Source organism: Spermophilus citellus (assembly GCF_964194105.1).
Source record: "Spermophilus citellus genome assembly, chromosome: 6".
Lineage (NCBI taxonomy): Eukaryota > Metazoa > Chordata > Mammalia > Rodentia > Sciuridae > Spermophilus > Spermophilus citellus.
Window position 1 is genome coordinate 150,281,466 of NC_138187.1, and position 17,675 is coordinate 150,299,140.

Consider the following 17,675-nt stretch of genomic DNA (forward strand, 5'->3'; position numbering starts at 1 on the left):
GTTGAGGATTCAGTGGACAGTGGAGATAAATGAAGGCGAAAAATCATGGTAAAAAGGGAACAGAGGTTATAGATGACCCTGGAGAGAATAGGAACCTGCAAGTAAGGAGTGCACCAAGAATGCTGGTTAAGGGAGAGTGTTAAGGGAGTTGGATGGAGGAAGCCATGGTCTTCCAAGGAACTGAGCAGGTCAAAGGAGAGTGACCAAGGCTTAAGAGCTAAGAAGGTTGACACAAAATACATAGGCCAAGGGACAGAGCCAAGGACGAGTGGGATCCTCCACATTTGGTTAAAGGAGTTCAAACAAAAAGAAGGAATTTCACATTCCATACTCACTTCCCTGAGCTACCTTCAAGAGTAAATATCTTTCCTGAGTGTATCCAAGCAATTTCATTTGATGTGCTGATTGGATTTTTCCTGTTACTCTGGGTTAGTTTGGGTCATTATGAAAAAAGAAAGAAAGAAATGGGGGGGGGGAAGGAAGGAGGGAGAGAGAAAGGAAGAAAAAAGGAAGGAAGGAAGGAAGGAAGGAAGGAAGGAAGGAAGGAAGGAAGGAAGGAAGGAAGGAAACAACTAAATTATTCGCATCTTTCACACCCATCCTCACTTGGAGCGGGGCTTCAGAACAATGTCCTGTAAAGAGTTTACTTTTATTTCCAGGGGTCTCCCTGGTGTTATTGGGTGTTTACTCAGTCAAGAATAAATTTCAGAAGAAGTCGAGTGTCTTAAGGAAATGCAAACATTCTGCCTTTGCGGTAGTTTAAAAATTGTTCATCATAGTCGTGAAAAGTTGGGGTGACTTTCCATTTCAGAATTCGACTCATTTGTCAATAGGTGCATTATGAAAAACTGGATACATTGCATCACTGTGAAGGACTTCAGACTGCGGTTTGCAGAAGCAGAATAAATTTTCTTGGGGTTGTACCGTTATGTGTACACACACACACACACACACACACACACACACACACGCCCATTGGCAGACACGGCCACACCTCACAGCTTGGGGAAAGGCACAGACCTCTTCTGTACCGACTGAGCCTGGACTAGAGGAAGTTTCCGCAGGACTCCGGACAAACAGACTCACGGCCACGACTGTCTGCGAGCTAAGCCACAGGCGACCGCTGGCGGGCAGGTACGCGGTGCGCACCGGCGTCAGGGCCTGGGTGGCGGCAGCGGCGGCGGGAGGTCCTGGGAGCTGCAGCAGTCGGTGCCAGCGCGCGCGCGCCGGCTGTCCTGGGCCAGCCGCATCCCCCGGCCGCCGCTGGCAGCCTCCTCGGTCCGCGAGAGCCGCCGCCGCCCCTCCCGGCGGCCTCTGGCGCCCTCGGGCAGCCGGGCTCCGCGCTCGCGGCAGGACCTGCCCGCCGCCGGCCCCAGTCCGAAACATGGCTGCGCGCCCCGCCGCCACCCTCGCTTGGTCGCTGCTGCTCCTGTCCTTGGCCCTGCTCCGCGGCGGCTGCCGGGCGCGCTTTGCTGCGGAGCCGGACTCGGCGGATGATGAAGAAGAGCCGCTGGTTTTCCCAGAGTCGCCCCTGCAGAAACCCACGGTGCTCGTGGCCATCCTCGCCCGCAACGCTGCGCACACGCTGCCTCACTTCCTAGGCTGCCTGGAGCGGCTGGATTACCCCAAGAGCAGGATGGCCATATGGTGAGCGGCAAGGGCCACGGGCTGTCGCGGCGGGAGGCGGGAGCGGCTGTTGAGCAGGGACAGCGCCCCACGCTCGGGCGAGGGCACGCGGGACGCCTGGCGTGCACACCCTTCGCTGTCTGTGCGGGTCCTTGGGATCGCGAGGTGGCGCTGAGAAAAGGCGCGCAGGTCTGTGTGCTCTGGGGGTGCTAGGGATCTAGGGATAACCGGCTTGCTGGAGAGAATATGGGTGATGTACCATCAGGGTGGCCTCGTCCCCATCACTCCTTCCGGCACAGGGGAATTTGGGGAGACCCCTCAGGAAGACTTTCAACTCCCTACCTTTCAGTTCTCAGAAGTTTTCTTTATACCCCTAACCCTGGATGAGGGGATAGAATGCTCCTCGCGGTCCCTCCAGACAGGAGCTATGGAACATAACTTCAGCTGACAAGGAGGTTCCGCACTGGCTGGGGTGGCGTACAGTGCGTACAGTGCGCCGCTCTCACTTCTTGATGCAGGGCTCCTGCTGCTACTTAAGAGGCTAGGAAAGTAACTTCTGGTTCTCCTCTGGGATCGGGGTGGGTTGGGGACCTGACTCAGGGATGATGATTAGGAGTGCCCTGCGAAGTCTTCCCAACCACACCGCGTGGGTCCGGGTCTTCTTCAAGCGCTCCAGGCTGTACCTGGGGCGCAGTACCCACCGCAGTAGATGCAAACCGCGCAGAGTACCCTCGGGGTACTGCCTCCTGGAACGCAACGGAGCCGCCTTCGGGAAGAGAAACAAACAAATTTTGTCTCCATATGAAACACCCCTGGTCCTTGCGTTTGTTGCGGGGAGATCGACAGGGGATCAGTAGGAGTAGCTGCCTAATCCACCTGTAGAACTCAGTCGGGTTTCGAGCCTTTTATAAACCCCATTATCAGACAGCAAGAAGTTAGCCAGGCAAGCTCTAAGGGGCCGGTGGAGAAGGAAGTGGACCCTGGCAAGAGCAGACCTGCGGTCAGATATGCAGACAAGACTCAGGTCCCTGAGGTTGCCAGAGCCTAGGTCACTCTGGTGAGGTTTTAATTCTGTGTACCTAAAAGGATCTGACCTCAGAAAAGACATATGCCTAAAGCAGCAGTGGGCAGGAAAGGAGGAGAAAGGCAGGCAGCAGCTGAAATTGGCAACCTGATGGTAGGTACCTGGTAGGAGAGGTGCAGAGGTGCGAAAGCAAACAAGTGCCACAGTACAGCATTGTGCTGCACACTGCGTTACTATATGCCTGCTATACGTGACCGCCTCCACGGAGAAGGGTACCTTATGTGGAAAGTGGGAGCGCTGGTCCAGCCAGGCTTTAAAGCAGAAGGATTTTTTTTTAACCATCTCCACACCAAAAGAATTTTAAAATGTCAGTTCTTTTACTGCTTTTGGGGTTTTTTGTTTGTTTGTTTGTTTTGTTTTTGTTTTTGTTTTACAAAAGAGATGCTTTACAGTATTTACTACAGTTAGTAGAAAGGTGGGTACCAGACACAGGTGTGCCACCCAATTTACAGATGTTTCCTCTTTTATCACACAGCAAAATTTAAAGAAGAATACTGTGATCTTTACTGTATAAAAGAAGAAACTAGGACTTGCATTAGTTCAATAATTCACTTTATTGAATTAATAAATAAATTAATTAATAAATTAATAAATACCAGAAATGAAATTTGACTCTGAGTTTATCTCTAACGACTGCCCTAAAGAAGTAGGAGTGGAGGGGAGATGATGCAAGCAAAACTTACACAAACCTATGAATTACAAAGGAGGAGGCCTAGGTTGTTTGTCACTAGCTTCATATGTACTTGGGGGCAGGGTGTATAGAATCCATAGGCATCGGTCTTCACATCAGTGAAATGAGGAAATATGAACAAACGACTTCAAAAATTCTATCTGGCTCTTGCATTCCATAGATTTTATAATGTGATTGGAATCAACTAGGGGTGAATGTATATCCTAAATTCCCTGGGTGGTCCAGGCTGTATGACATTGGTTCTATTTACATGGGTGTTATTCCTATTCCATGTAGAAAAGCTTTGGGGATTTATTTTCCCTTACCCTCATTAATGGTGCCTGTCATTGTAGCCAGTGTTCAAAAGTTGAGGAAGAAGCCCGAGGCCTGGGTAATGCAATCCCTGCATTAGTCACCAAAGACTTCTTTGAAAACTCTTGGTTCTTAGAAACCCTTTATAATTTGGCAACAAAAGTATCAGTTTATAAATAGTCCCTCCCAGACCTTAAAGTACTTTCATCAACTATGTCTGAAAAAAAAAAGTTGAACAAAATGTGGCTCCTTACAAACAAATATGGCTCCTTCTACCAGGCAATGTAAGGTGATCTAAATGATATTTAAGCATTTTGGGAGAACCAAGGGTTTTTAAATCAAACTAGAGCACTTGTGTTGTCATGGAGGCCCTTGAGAGGAATTGATGCTTAGTTTGAATTAAGTTTTTAAAGAATGAATAGGAATCAGCTAAGACATGGAAAAGAAGGAACATTCCAGAAAGAGGGAACAAGATGCAAATCGGCACCTGGCCATTAACCAGAGCTTCCACTGGGGAATTGAAGCTGGTGGCAGGTCTAATTACTGTGAGTCTCCAAACTCATTGTATTCCACCATAGGCTGTCTCTGAAATGCTGATGTCTAGACTGCACTAGAAGAATATTTGGCTGGCAAGGTTAATTCCATGTATTCCAACATAAGGGCAGATAATGCCTCCATATAAGATGCTACAGCTTTAAGGGGCTTCTACCAGATGCCTGCCTCTAGTTTCTTAAACCCAAGATCTATTCAACATTCTGAGATGCCAAACCGACTTTCTTAAAACCAAGATCTATTCAGTGTTTTGAGATGCCAAGCTGACTATCCATTCTGCAAAGCCAGCACATGCCAATGTCAAAAATAGCTGTGAGCTACAGAGAACTTTACAAACAAAACACTGCTGAGCACAGAGACTGGGTGCCCGCTTCCCCTGCATCTTATCCTGGCAACTCACTCTGTCCAGATCACTCTTCTCATTCATCTCCTTACCCCTACCAGGGGCTGTAGCAACATCTGATAAGACTCCTTCCCTAGATCATTGAGAGTCAATACTTCTTCATAGAAGTGTCATTGAGGGGGGCCTGGCTCATGGATCATGTTCAGACTTCCCTGAGATTATTTTTTCCCTTATCTAAACTAGATCACATATGCATTGTACATACAAGTGAGATGAGCACCTAGAAATGGATCTGAAAGATTCTGCTGTTGGAGAGTGAATGCAGCTGTCTCAGCACTGTTTTGGGGGATTAGGTTGAATAAAGAACAGTTTATATTTTTTATAGATACTTTGTATCAGCAAAAAATAATTTTTTACATTGACCTGTCAATCTCAAAACCCACCAAACTCTTTGAAGGAAATTTCAAAGATGACAATCCTGTGATGAGAAACTAAGGAAGGTGTTCCTTGTGCGCTAATTAAAACATACACTGAGTTCAGGGGACTCACCACTGTGCTGAGATAAAGAGAACAGCAAGTCACTATGACATATGGCAGTGTACTTCAGTGGCTTCTCTTTAATTCAGTGGAGCCATGAAGAAGTGGCCTTAGAGGAAAGGCTGACCTCATCCATCTTCCCAAAGCTATGATTTAGGGGAGCAAGGCCACGTATCATAACAGTGCAAAATGGAGCAAAGCACAAAGAAAAAGTTGGCCCAAAGGAGACACCAGTCTTGTCATTCAGAGAGGCAGCTCTTGCTGAGGGGAGACAGTCGATTCACAGAGAGAGCTGTCACAAAGCAGTAACTGCCACATAATCACAGAATGATTTGCATTTCACTTGGTCAAGTTTTGAAAAGCATTGTACTAAATTGGGAACCATCTTATGGATTTTTAAGTCAAGTGATGAGATTCTGTTGACATGAACATAAACAATGATGAGCTTCTACTTGTTCTGGTTCACCGGTCCTGACATTTTGCACACACTGTCTGCATTGTTTAAGGATTATCTTGAATTTACCTCCACCTTTGAATGCCCAAACAATAGCAGTCTGGTGAATGTTGAACTAGGCACACTCATAGAAGCAAGCATGTTTATAAAATGCTCCAGACTACTATTAATAATGGGTTTTAGCACCAGAGGTTAAGAATGATGTCATGTTTTATCATCATAATCTTGACATTAAATGTCGTACATTATCCCTATGGAGACAAGTTTCAGTTTATGGCTGAAAAAGTACAATGACTCGTTCCTTTTCCCGCACCTGATAGCTTAGAATGGAGGAGGGGATCTGTACACCTAGAGTCACCAGGGCTCAAATGTGATGTGCTATCAGAGCACAGTGGTGAACCTCTAAGAAGCAGCTTCGTCACCCAAACATGGCTCCTAATAACAAGTACCCCAAAGAGTTATGGTAACAAGTGAATGAGATTATGAGTGTACCCTGTCTTTTTTTTTTCATTTTTTAAATTTTTATTTATTTATTTTTATGTGGTGCTGAGGATTGAACCTAGGACCTCACGCATGAGAGGCAAGTGCTGTACCACTGAGCTACAACCCCAGCCCTGTACCCTGTCTTTTATATCATTGTTACTAAATAAAATGAGGGTTGCTATTTCCTATCTATCTTTTCTGTTTTGTTTCATCTCCTTTACCTTTCTATTTCAAAATGAAGTTTTTTTTAAAAAGCTATCTGAACTGCATTAATATGTACAATTTGTACGTTAATAAAAGATAATATAAAATATAAAGAACATTGAAAAGGAAGTCCATCTATTTTCTTCCTTCCAACAAATAATTCTCAGCATAATGAAAGGTAACATTTATGGAGGCCCTATTGTTATGGTAAATTATTCACTCCTAACACTAGGTCGGAAAGCCATTCTCTCTCCCTTTACACAAGAGGAAACTGAGGCACAAAGAATGTAAATAACTTGCCCAAGGTCACAAGGCGAGTGCATGGGGGAACCAGGTTGTGACCCAGGCAGCTAATGCCATAGACGAAATACAGATGGTCTGTTTAAGATCAAGAAAGGATTAATTAGTCCTAGTTTTTGCTTCTGTCCGTTGACCCAACTTGGAAAGATAAGAGCGGCAGTGTTCTTTCGAATGAGAACTGTCAGTTCTGCTTGAATGACGGGAGGGACTCCCTGGTTCCTTTCTGCTGTCTTGATCATTTTGTCACTTAGCTCAGGCACTTTCTAGTTACTGAACTCTGCTCTATTTTAGTAGATTTCATAGGAACGCATAAGTATAGGGGTTGACATAAATTGGGTCACTGGCTGTGGTCACTGCTATAAAGCAACAGAAAGAAATTTCTCAAGTCTTGTTAGAGGCAAATGATTAAAGCATTTTTCAGGGGCTGGGGATGTGGCTCAAGCGGTAGCGCGCTCGCCTGGCATGCGTGCGGCCCGGGTTCGATCCTCAGCACCACATACAAACAAAGATGTTGTGTCCGCTGAGAACTAAAAAATAAATATTAAAAATTCTCTCTCTCTCTCTCCTCTCTCACTCTCTCTTTAAAAAAAAAAGCACTTTTCATAACTATATCAGCTACCTTATGGGTTCGCATTAGTCAGTTTTTCAGCTTTTTAAGTTAGTGGCCTTGGATTTGCTTGTGCCTGAAGTTAATTTTTTTTTTCACAATGATTGGAGAAAACCATCACTGTTTTTCCAACCTCTAATTTCAGTTGGAATTCAGAATGATAAATTTACTTTGGGTAAAAACTGAAGCAACTAATAAATGCCACTGCTCCTATTGCTTCCATTATGATAAATTGCCTTCAGAATTAGAAAGGGCACTTAAATTGCCCTTGTTCTATTTCATGGAGTTCCATGGACGGGGAATCCAAAGCATGGGGAAGTTAAAGGATTTCCCCTACATAATGTTCGCATAAATAACGATTTCTGGATTTTAAATCCTTTGCGGCTGTTTTAATGTTGCCTATTTTTATAACAAATATGCCTCCCGGTTTAAAGACCATGGAAGTTATTCTAAGCTGAGTTTGGTTTTACAGATTTGACTTGAGGTCCTGTATCCAAGTGATTCTACCATTAAATTTCTTTGTGACTCCAGGTTCATAAACGTGTTTCTTGTGGTACTCTTGCTGGGCTGTCTCTGGTGGTTGTAGGAATGAACAACGGAAGCTTTGTAACTAGGAATGCTGCTGCTTGTGCCTTGGTCATTTTTTCAACACTTAAATGCGCATATGGGTTGTATCACTGTGTGGCACTGTCTCCGAGTCTGGGGCACAGTATAGTAGGGCCATTATAAGGCTTATGTAGGAACTATAGTAGGACAATTATAAGGCTTGTTTCTACATATGTCTTAACAAAACATAACAATACACAATAAAATCTGAAGGAAAACTGTTAATCTGTATGTGGTTGTTAGACTATTCCCTAGTAACTAACTGCCTTATGAACACATTTCACTGTATGTGTTTAATCATAGTTATTATTCATCAGGGGTTTAAAAATGTGTGCATTGTATATGTCTTGACATTTTTATTCTCAAAACAGTGACTTGTTCATTCAATTACTCTTATGTTGCTAACATCTCAGAAGTTGTTGAATTTTTTAAAAATTAAGCCCCTTAAAGCCCATGTAGATTTTTTAGAAAGTAGTTTAATAATTTTCTCTCCTGACTTCACTTTTTAAGTTGAAAAGCAACTTCCCATTATAACACATGCCCCCAAACAAACAACAACAACAACAACAAAAACCCTAAAACAGCATGATGGGAATATGATAAAAGTAAATCTCCTTCAACTCCATGCCACCTGCCAGAGGTGACCAGTTATAACAGTGACTTGTGTATTCTAGAAACTGTCTATGTGTGTACATGTGTCCTTTTCATTTTGACCCAGATATGATGTTTGATGTATCCTTTTCTGCACAGAGTGATATTTTAAAATCCATCTCTCTGTACCAGACCTTTGGTTGCTGCCAGCCCTCTACACTCACACCCCAGGTGCTAGTGAGAGCCAGCGTCATATAACCCTTGCTGTAGATAGTTACTCTAAAGGCCTCTCTGATGACACCCAGGCTGCTCTATTGTCCTTATCTCTCTGGCCTTTAGAAAAACGTGACCATAGCTCCTATTTTGAAGTTCCTTTTTGATAAGGTATAAGATGCATTCAGAAAGTGCATATATCAAAAATGTATAACTTGATAACTTTTCACAAACAAAATGGGCCTGTGAAACCACTACCTTACCTTGCCAGGCCTGCTTTCATACATGGCAATGTTGTTGGGGCTGAGTAGTCACTGTTCCTGCTTCTTCCTTGGGTGGCTCAAGAAGCCATAGGACCTAAGTAGTTACCGCATTTAAAACCAGCCGACTTAGCAAACTGCCCTCTAGTGACCTAAGGGGTAAAAGGATCAGGATTATATCACTTTCCCTCTGCTCTCCATTTCTATGATAGGAGAGCTACATGCTAATGTTCATAAAAGTTTAAAAAGGATACTATGTTATAAGGCTTGTTATAGATAATAATTGAAAAGCCATGCAGAGTGTACACAGAGTGGTTATCAATAATCCACTGAGGTGTGTGAAAACACAGCATTTGTGATTGGTGACTAAGTTGGCAGCTGAGTCTGTTGCATGAATTCAACTTTAGATTCAGAGGGAGGGCATTTCTTTTTCTTCTCAGGAGCACCATATGTACAGAAATCCTTTCAGACTAAGACTTTGAATAATAGCTTCGTGACATCTTATTAAGGCTGAATTTATGGTTTTGTAAGAAGTTTTTATTTAATTGAAGCAATAATTATTGTGATTTTAGTTTGTTTCACAAATTCAGCAAGCTGAGGTCTAGACCCTGCCTTGTTGAGACTTTCCCCTACTGCAAAAATAATGCAAAATAACCCTGTTATGGTTCAGACTCTAGGTGCCCCCCTAAAAGCTCACGTATTAGTGCAGGAATGTTCAGAGATGAAATGAGTACATTATGAGAGCTGTAACCTCATCAGTGGGTTAATGTATTTGACAGATAAATAACTTGAATGGAGGCTCCTCTCTCTGCTCCTCGGCCACCTTGAGCTGAGCATCTTTCTTTTGTCACACCCTTCCGCCATGATGCTCCACCTCCCCTCATGCCCAGAGCAATGGAGTCAGTAGACCATGGACTGAACCTCTGAAACGGACAGCTGAAACTAAACGTTTTTCCCCTCTAAATTGTTCATATGAGATATTTTAGTCACAGCAATGAAAAACTGCCTAACACAAACCCCTTCCCTCCAGTGTTTTCTGACTGAAGTTTGAAGATCTTTAAGAAGAGGTGCATTTCACAAACCTGAATAAAAACATTAGTAATGATACTGGGCTGTACAACCCCAAGAATATTCTAGAAGACTGAGTCTGGGGACAGGCTTTTCCTGGTGAGCATTTTCATAAGTGCCTGGTTTTAGTGGCATATTGGCAGTATTAGAATAGTTCACTTCCATTCAGGCTGAATCACTTCAAGATCTATTAAGGGATGTACACTGGGCTACGAAGAGGAGGTGTCTTAAGTGGAGCTTTCCCAATTTTGGCTGCCAGCTCAAGAAAGCCATGAGGGTAGCTCAGAGTGTATACAGTAAAGTAAAAGGGCTCTTTCTAACATCTTTCCTTTCTGAGAGTGATTGTATGTGTTTTGAAGGAGGGAGGGCAGTGAATGACAGCGAACTGCTTATTTTCACAGGTGACCGATGTGACTCTAAGAAAGGAGAGTCAATGGATGTGCATTGGTTGATGTCCTCCCTGAGAGCAACGTCCAGTGAGACATGGCTGCTTTTCAGGGTCTTGGGAAAGGCAGAATTTTCTAGACATTAACAATGAAACTTAAATTCCTGGGATATCTGTGAAAAAATAAAAGAAGCGTTTGTGGACATTTGGGGCCCTGGCATTCCTTACACGGAGTCCCTTGCTGGACTCCTAGACAGCTTTTCAGTTTTCTTGGTTGCCATCCAGCCTCGTAATCCTGTCCAAGCTGCACACACACCGCAGTGATTATGGTTTGGACCTGCCAAGATAGTGGAAAGTTGCTGCCAAGTGGAGTCAGGGTTTTTCATGTCATCACCGCACCATTGAACCGCTAGCTCCTCTGCAGCTCCTTCCCGCTGCGAGACGCAGGTTGGGAAGGAGAGTGTTCAGTCAGTCAGGCCATGTCTTGTGTTGCAGATGGGTTTTGTGGACTCTGCATGGAGGTCTTGAAGCAGCCAGCTTACTAGCATATTTTAGTAAATTCCAGGTCTCCTCTCTGCCCTTCCTCAATCTCATTAGACTTTAAAATTTAATAGGCATATTTATATTTTTTTCTAGAATTTTCTATGTAGTGAAGTAAACTATAGACTTCTAAACAGATGAATTAAAAATGTAATAAAGTAGGGGCCGGGGTTTTAGCTCAGTGACATTAACAATGAGGTCCTGTGTTCAATCCTCAGCACCACATAAAAATAAATAAATAAAAAAGATATTGTTTCCATCTACAACTAAAAAATAAATGTAATAAACATCAAGGAAATAGAAAAACAAGCACAAACCAAATACAAAATTAGTAGAAGGAAGGAAACAATAAAAAAATCAAAGCAGAAATAAATGAAATTCAGACTAAAAACAACATTAAAAAACAAAACAAAAAGTTCATTCTTCAAAATGGTAAACAAAATAGATTAACACTTAACTAGACTAAGAGAAATAGAAAGAAATTCTAGCAAATAAAATCAGAGATTAAAAGGGAGAGATTACCACTGACACCTAGAAATACAAAAGGGCATTAGCTATTATTATGAGAAACTATATGCCAACAAATGTGATAGCCTAGAAGAAATGGGCAAATTCCTAGACACATACACTTTCCCAACACTGAATCATGAATAGAAAACCTGAACAGATCAATAATGAGTAACAAAACTGAATGAATCAGTAATAATAATAAAAAACCCTTCTATCAAAGAAAAGCCCAGGACAAGATGGTTTCACTATTGAATTCTTAAAAGAAAATTGAAGAATTAATATCAATTCTCCTCTTTCTTCTATTTATTTATAGTTTTTTTTTTGTAATTGGCGACTTACAGACATATATAAAGGTGAGATTCATTATGTTATATCCATATTTACACACAGGAAAGTTTGGTCTGGGTAGCTTTGATTGGCATTTCCCTAATTGCTAACAATGTTGGATGATTTTTTTTCATATATTTGTTGGCCATTTGTATTTCTTCTTTTGTTAAATGTCTATTTATTTCATTTTCCCATTTATTAATTGGGTTGTTTTTGTGGTGCTAAGTTTTTTTGAGTTCTTTATATATTCTGGATATTAATCCTCTGTCAGAAGAGTATAAGGCAAAGATTTTCTCCCATTCTGTAGGTTCTCGCACATTCTTTTTTTAAAAAAATTTTAAATTTTACTTTGTTATATATGACAGCAGAATGCATTACAATTCATATTACACATATAGAGCACAATTTTTCATATCTCTGTACACAAAGTAGAGTCACACCATTTGTGTCTTCATCCATGTACTTAGGGTAAAGCTGTCCATTCACATTCTTCATTGATTCCTTTGTTGTGAAAAAGCTTCTTAATTCATTAATTCTTGACTCTAGTGACCTACTCCCTCTAACTCCTAAAGTGGTAGAGACCACTTCCCACTAATGTAATCAAGTCAATTATTCCTAAATGGATTAATTGACTGATGAGGTTGAGAGCCCTCATGATCCACACAACCCAAAGTTATTCACAGCTTCAGGCAATCCCTATCAAAATAACAGTGACACTTTTCACAGAAGTAGAAAAAGTAATTCTGAAATTTATATAGAATCATGAAAAACCCCAAATAGCCAAAGTTCTCTTAAGAAAAAAAAAAAAAAAGCAGGAGGCATTACATTACTTGACTTCAAAACCTACTACAAAGTCATAGCAATCAAAACAGCACACAGAACAATATAACAGAACAGAGAGGCTAGAAGTAAACCTACACATCTATAGTCAACTGATTTTCAATGAAGGTGCTTGCATTGAAGAAAGGACAATCTTTTCAATAAATGGTGCTGGGAAAATTGGATATCAACTGCAGAACAAAGAAAAGAGATCCTATCTCTCACCAGCTGCAAAAATCAGCTCAAATCTGTTAAAGACTTAAATGATCAATCTGGAACTATGAAACTACTGGGAAAAAAAATAAGTAGGAAATGCTTCCTTCAGAATGTTAGAATGGGAAAGAAGTTTTTGGAAAAGATCCTAAAATTATAGGAAACAAAAGCAAAATAGACAAATGGGATTACATCAAACTGAAAACCTTCTGCACAGCAAAGGAAACATCATCTGACCAGAAAGATAACCTGCAAAATGGGGGGAAAATATTTGTAAACTATACATCTGGCAAGGGGTTGATGTCCAGATATATAAGGAATGCCAAAAACTCAATAATAAGAAAAACAAAAGAAACAAACAACAACAACAAAAAAAAAAAACCCCAAATAATCTGATTTTAAACTGGGCAATAGATCTAATTAGACACTTCTCAAAAAATATATACAGGGGGCTGAGGATATAGCTCAGTTGGTAAAGTGCACAAGGCCTTGGGTTCAATCCCCTGTAATACACACACACACACACACACACACACACACACACACACACTCACAAACACATGGCCAATAGGTGCATGAAAAAATGTTCAACATCACTATTCATTAGGGAAATGCAAATCAAAACCATAATGAAATATCATCTTACTCCAGTAATAATGGCTATTATCAAAAAAGACTAAACTACTGGAGAGGATGTGGAGAAAAGGGAACCCTCATACACTGTTAATGGGAATGTAAATCAGTACAGCCATTCTGGAAAACAGTGTGGAGGTTTCTCAAAGGTTAAAAATAGAAGTAACATGTGATCCAGCAATTCCACCACTGGTTATATATTCAAAGGAAATGAAATTAATGTGTCAAACATACCTCAGAATTTCATTTTTATTGTAGCACTATAGCCCCCAAAACAACCTATGTGTCCATTGATTAATGGATGGGTGAAGAAAGTGTGGTACTTATTATGAACAATGCAATACTATTCAGCCATAAAGATAATGTAGTTCTGTCATTTGTGATAAGATGAATAGAACTGGAAATCATTGTTGAGTGAAATAAGCCAGGCACAGAAAGACATACAGCATAATCTCACTCATATAGAATCTGAAGAAGCTGATCTTCTAGAAGTTGAGAGTAGAATGGTGGTTACCAGAGGTGGGAAGAGTAGTGGGCTGGGGGATGGTATGGGAAAATGTTCATCAATGAGTAAGCACTGAGTTACATTAGACAGGAGTAAGGCATGGGCAGGGGTGACCATAGATAACAATAATGTACTGTAAACTTTTGAAAGCTGGAAGGAAGAATTTAGAAAGTTTTCACCATAAAGAAATAATAAGCGTTTAAGATAATAAATATTTTTACCTAATTTAAACAATACACAATATATAAATATATCAAAACATAACATGATGCTTCATTGTTATGTACAATTTTATGTTTTTATTTATCAGGTGACGTAAATGTAAAGGTAAAACACGAGACGAAAAAATGTTATATGCATCCTTTCTCCCCCACCTCGGCCTCCTCCTCCTTCTTTTTCTTTGCCAACACAGATGGTCTATGTGGATAAATCCAGGTGATCATGCTGAAATTAGTAGTTGAGGTGGCCTAAAAGTAATTCATCTCCCCTTGTCTAGTTCATGGCCAGGAGTGGGCCTCACTCTTCCGCTGACTTTTGGGTTTGAACTTTTCAGGCTTTGCACAGTGTTCCCCAAATACTGTTTCAGAGGCCAGCTTATACCACAGCGCCTGGCCTGGCACATTTGTTAGGTACATAGATTTATGTCTGTTTTAGCCACATCCAATCAGATGGGTGGGGCCTGGGAATCTGTATCCTTAGCATGTACCCAAGTGATTTGAATGCCCCTCTGGGTTTGGGTGCTGCAAAAGAGAAGCTCTCAGAAGGCCCCAGTGAGGACCATCATGGAATGGCCAAACGCTGCGAATGCATCTGAAGTCTAGGTCTAGGGTTTGGGATTTTCAGAGTTTGGAAAGTTGGCATACTTTCCAGATTCCAGATGCTCAAGCCATCAAAGAGGCTCAGGGGTCTTCTTATTAAGAAAAGTAGTGAGGTACTGGATTCTATAGGAGAAGCTCAGCTGGGCGTACATCGTTGTGGTTTTTATTAGGTTAAGACCTTACATTCTTTCTCTGTTCAAGAGTGGTGATTTAGTTTTTTTCTAGTCTTGTTTTTTTTTTTTAAAGGCAGTGCCCCAAACTGATTGCCCTTTGTATAAACCTCCATATACTGGGGCTCAGTATAAAATGGCACTCTCTCAAACCCTTTTCTTTTCTCAGTATATCTTGCATATGGAGGTGATTAAGCATTTAGTTTATAGAAGAAAAAATATGTGTTGACACATATCATTTATGCAGTGGATGGAAATCCAATCAGTGCACATCCTTCATTCTGATAGATTTCACCTGAGCCACCTCAGTTCCTGTCTTCCCTATTCTTCATTTCTTGGTTGCTTAAATTTAATTTTCTTACCTTTTTTCATACCAATAAAAACTCCTCCACTCATCGGTGACAAATTTGAAGTCTATTAAATTAGCCTTTTATTAGTAGCTGACAGTTTAGATTATTATTTATTATGATTACATAATATTACTAAGTCCCTAAGCCTGGTGTCTTCACTGGTTCTGAACTAAAATTGTTTTGGAAATCCACACTGTTCTGCTGTGAAAAGGATGGTTCTGAGCTTGTTGTTGGTACACAAAATATGTCCTGAGGAGTTAGCATAATGGCATTACTACAATTGCAAGTACAGCAGCCTCCTGTGGGGAGATCACAGCTCAGTTGTTCATCCTGCCGTCTTGGGTTCTTTTAGCTGTCAAAAGTCCCACAGTGGTTGGGTGCGGTGTTGCATGCCCGGAATCCCAGCAGCTTGGGAGGCTGAGGCAGGAGGATCAAAGCCAGCCTCAGCAAAAAATGAGGTGCTAAGTGAGACCCTGTCTCTAAATAAAATACAAATTAGGTCTGGGGAAGAGGCTCAGTGGTTGAGTGCCCCTGAGTTCAATCCCTTGTATCAAAAAAAAAAAAAAAAAAAAGTTCCACAGTAGGTCTGGGGATGTTGCTCAGTGTTGAGCAAATTCCTAGTAAGCATGAGGCCCAGGATTCAATACCCAGAAGAAAAAAGGAAAAGGGGGCGGGGTGGAGGAAGGGAAGGGAGGAGAGAGAGAGGGAGAAGGAAGGAGGAAAGAAGGGAAAAGAATCCCACAACAAAGATTCCCAAACTTATGGGTTTATTTTCTTTTTATTCCTTTTTCCCTCTTAAGAATGTGAGCTGCATTCTACAGCTTAGCATGCACCACCAAGAAGACAGTAATTATTGGGGGATTGGAGAGGGAGGGAGCCTGGTGCAGCCGGAGTTGCCCCAGGACAATTGCCTTTTGCCAAAAGCAGCCTTGTTCATTTCCCCCAGACACAGGGCTCATCATTTGTGTTTGTGTGTGTGTGTGTGTGTGTGTGTGTGTGTGTGTGTGTGTGACTTGTAAAAGGACTGGGGTGCATTGCTCATGCTGGGTCACTTTGAACAAGTCACTTGGTCTCTCTGGGCTCCGTTTCCTCTCCTATAACATAAGGAGATGAGCTAGTATTGTGGTTTTCAAATGTACTGCTGATTAGAATCATTTGATGAGGTCTTTTAAAAAGACCAATGCCTGGGCCTCCCCCAGATCAATAGTCTGATTCTCTGGGGTGGAGCCAGGGCAACTGACATGTTTTGAAAATTTCACAGGGAGTTGCAATGTGTAGCCAGGCTTGAAAGCCTTTGGGGTCCCTTTCCTGATCTGACATCATTTACCTTTTCCTGGGGGTTCCATACCTGAAGAACTTTCAAAAATCATAATTCTGCTTCCTGGACCTTCAGCCCCACTTTAGATCTTTTTGTGTTTGTTAATCTAATTTTTCTCGGAAGCTCATGGCCTTTCTTGTTGTATACTACCCACATGAAGAGTGCCTGATGAGTGTCTCTGGGGAAGGCAGTGTGGAAGGTGACCGCCTACCCAGCAGTGTGAGAACCAGCCTCACAGTCACACTTACTGGAACTTCTTAGGAAGGGCTCTGGGCACCAGGTGTAGGGGCAGCGGCAGCCCCGGGCTTCCTTCCTTTGGCACAGGCGGCTGCCCCTGGCTGAGGGAGTTGCATATCTCCAGGCTTCGAAGGCACCTAGCCAGGCTCTGGCCAGCTCGGGAGCCCTCCCTGCAGTGTGTGCTTTGGTGTGTTGCCCAGTTTTGCTTTTCGGTTTTCTATTTCGGACTGATGGAGGATCTCCGATCACGTCTGGGTATTGAATTTCTGATGTTACTTTGAATGGCTTTGGAGTTTGGCTTCTTTTGTTTCTAGATTTGCATAAACAGTACTGCCTTTGTCCTGTGGTCTTGACACAGCTTCAAAGCTTGGACAGGGCATCAAAGACACCCTGGATCCTCATTGCTTAGGCATTGGATTGCAGCAATGCCAGCAGGTGACTGGAGGTTACAGTCCCACTTTGGGGACAATTTTCTGTTTCTCAAAGAAGAATTCTGCCCAGCCTCTTTGATATTGGTTCTGAATTTTAGCTTTTCTTGTGTAAATACTGGTGAACCCAAAGGGAACACTGGTGTTTGAAGAGGGAAAGACAGTAACTCATTAATGCTTGCTGAATTGCCCCCACCCTGTGAGAGGCAGATTTTTAAGAGTCACTTTGGGAAGCATGGAAGTTCCAGGCCCATTGGTGGGACTTTGCTGCTGATGCCATCTCTGTGAACCAAATCCTCATTTTCCCATGTGTCCTATCAAAACAAAGGCAGTCATTGAACTCTCAGTTACCCAGAGTTGTCGTGGTCTGTATAGACAGAGGCGAGTTTGATAATAGGTTTGGCCCAACCATGAAGCACACCCTTGATCTTCGTTCCCATCTCCCTGTTGCCCAATAGTTGTGCATTTAGACAGTGGAGCCTAATTTTCATCTCAGATCATCGATGTTCCAT

At 42.1% G+C, this 17,675-nt stretch overlaps 1 protein-coding gene across 1 annotated transcript in view; it reads left to right on the forward strand.

The window, feature by feature from the left end:
- Positions 1–827: 827 nt before the first annotated feature.
- Positions 828–17,675, forward strand: part of COLGALT2 (collagen beta(1-O)galactosyltransferase 2) — a 109,164-nt gene continuing 92,316 nt past the window's right edge. Inside the window, exon 1 of the mRNA XM_081300244.1 lies at positions 828–1,647. Within this exon, the coding sequence (XP_081156370.1) occupies positions 929–1,647 (719 nt within the window). The 5' untranslated portion in view covers positions 828–928. The remainder of the gene's footprint in view (positions 1,648–17,675) is intronic.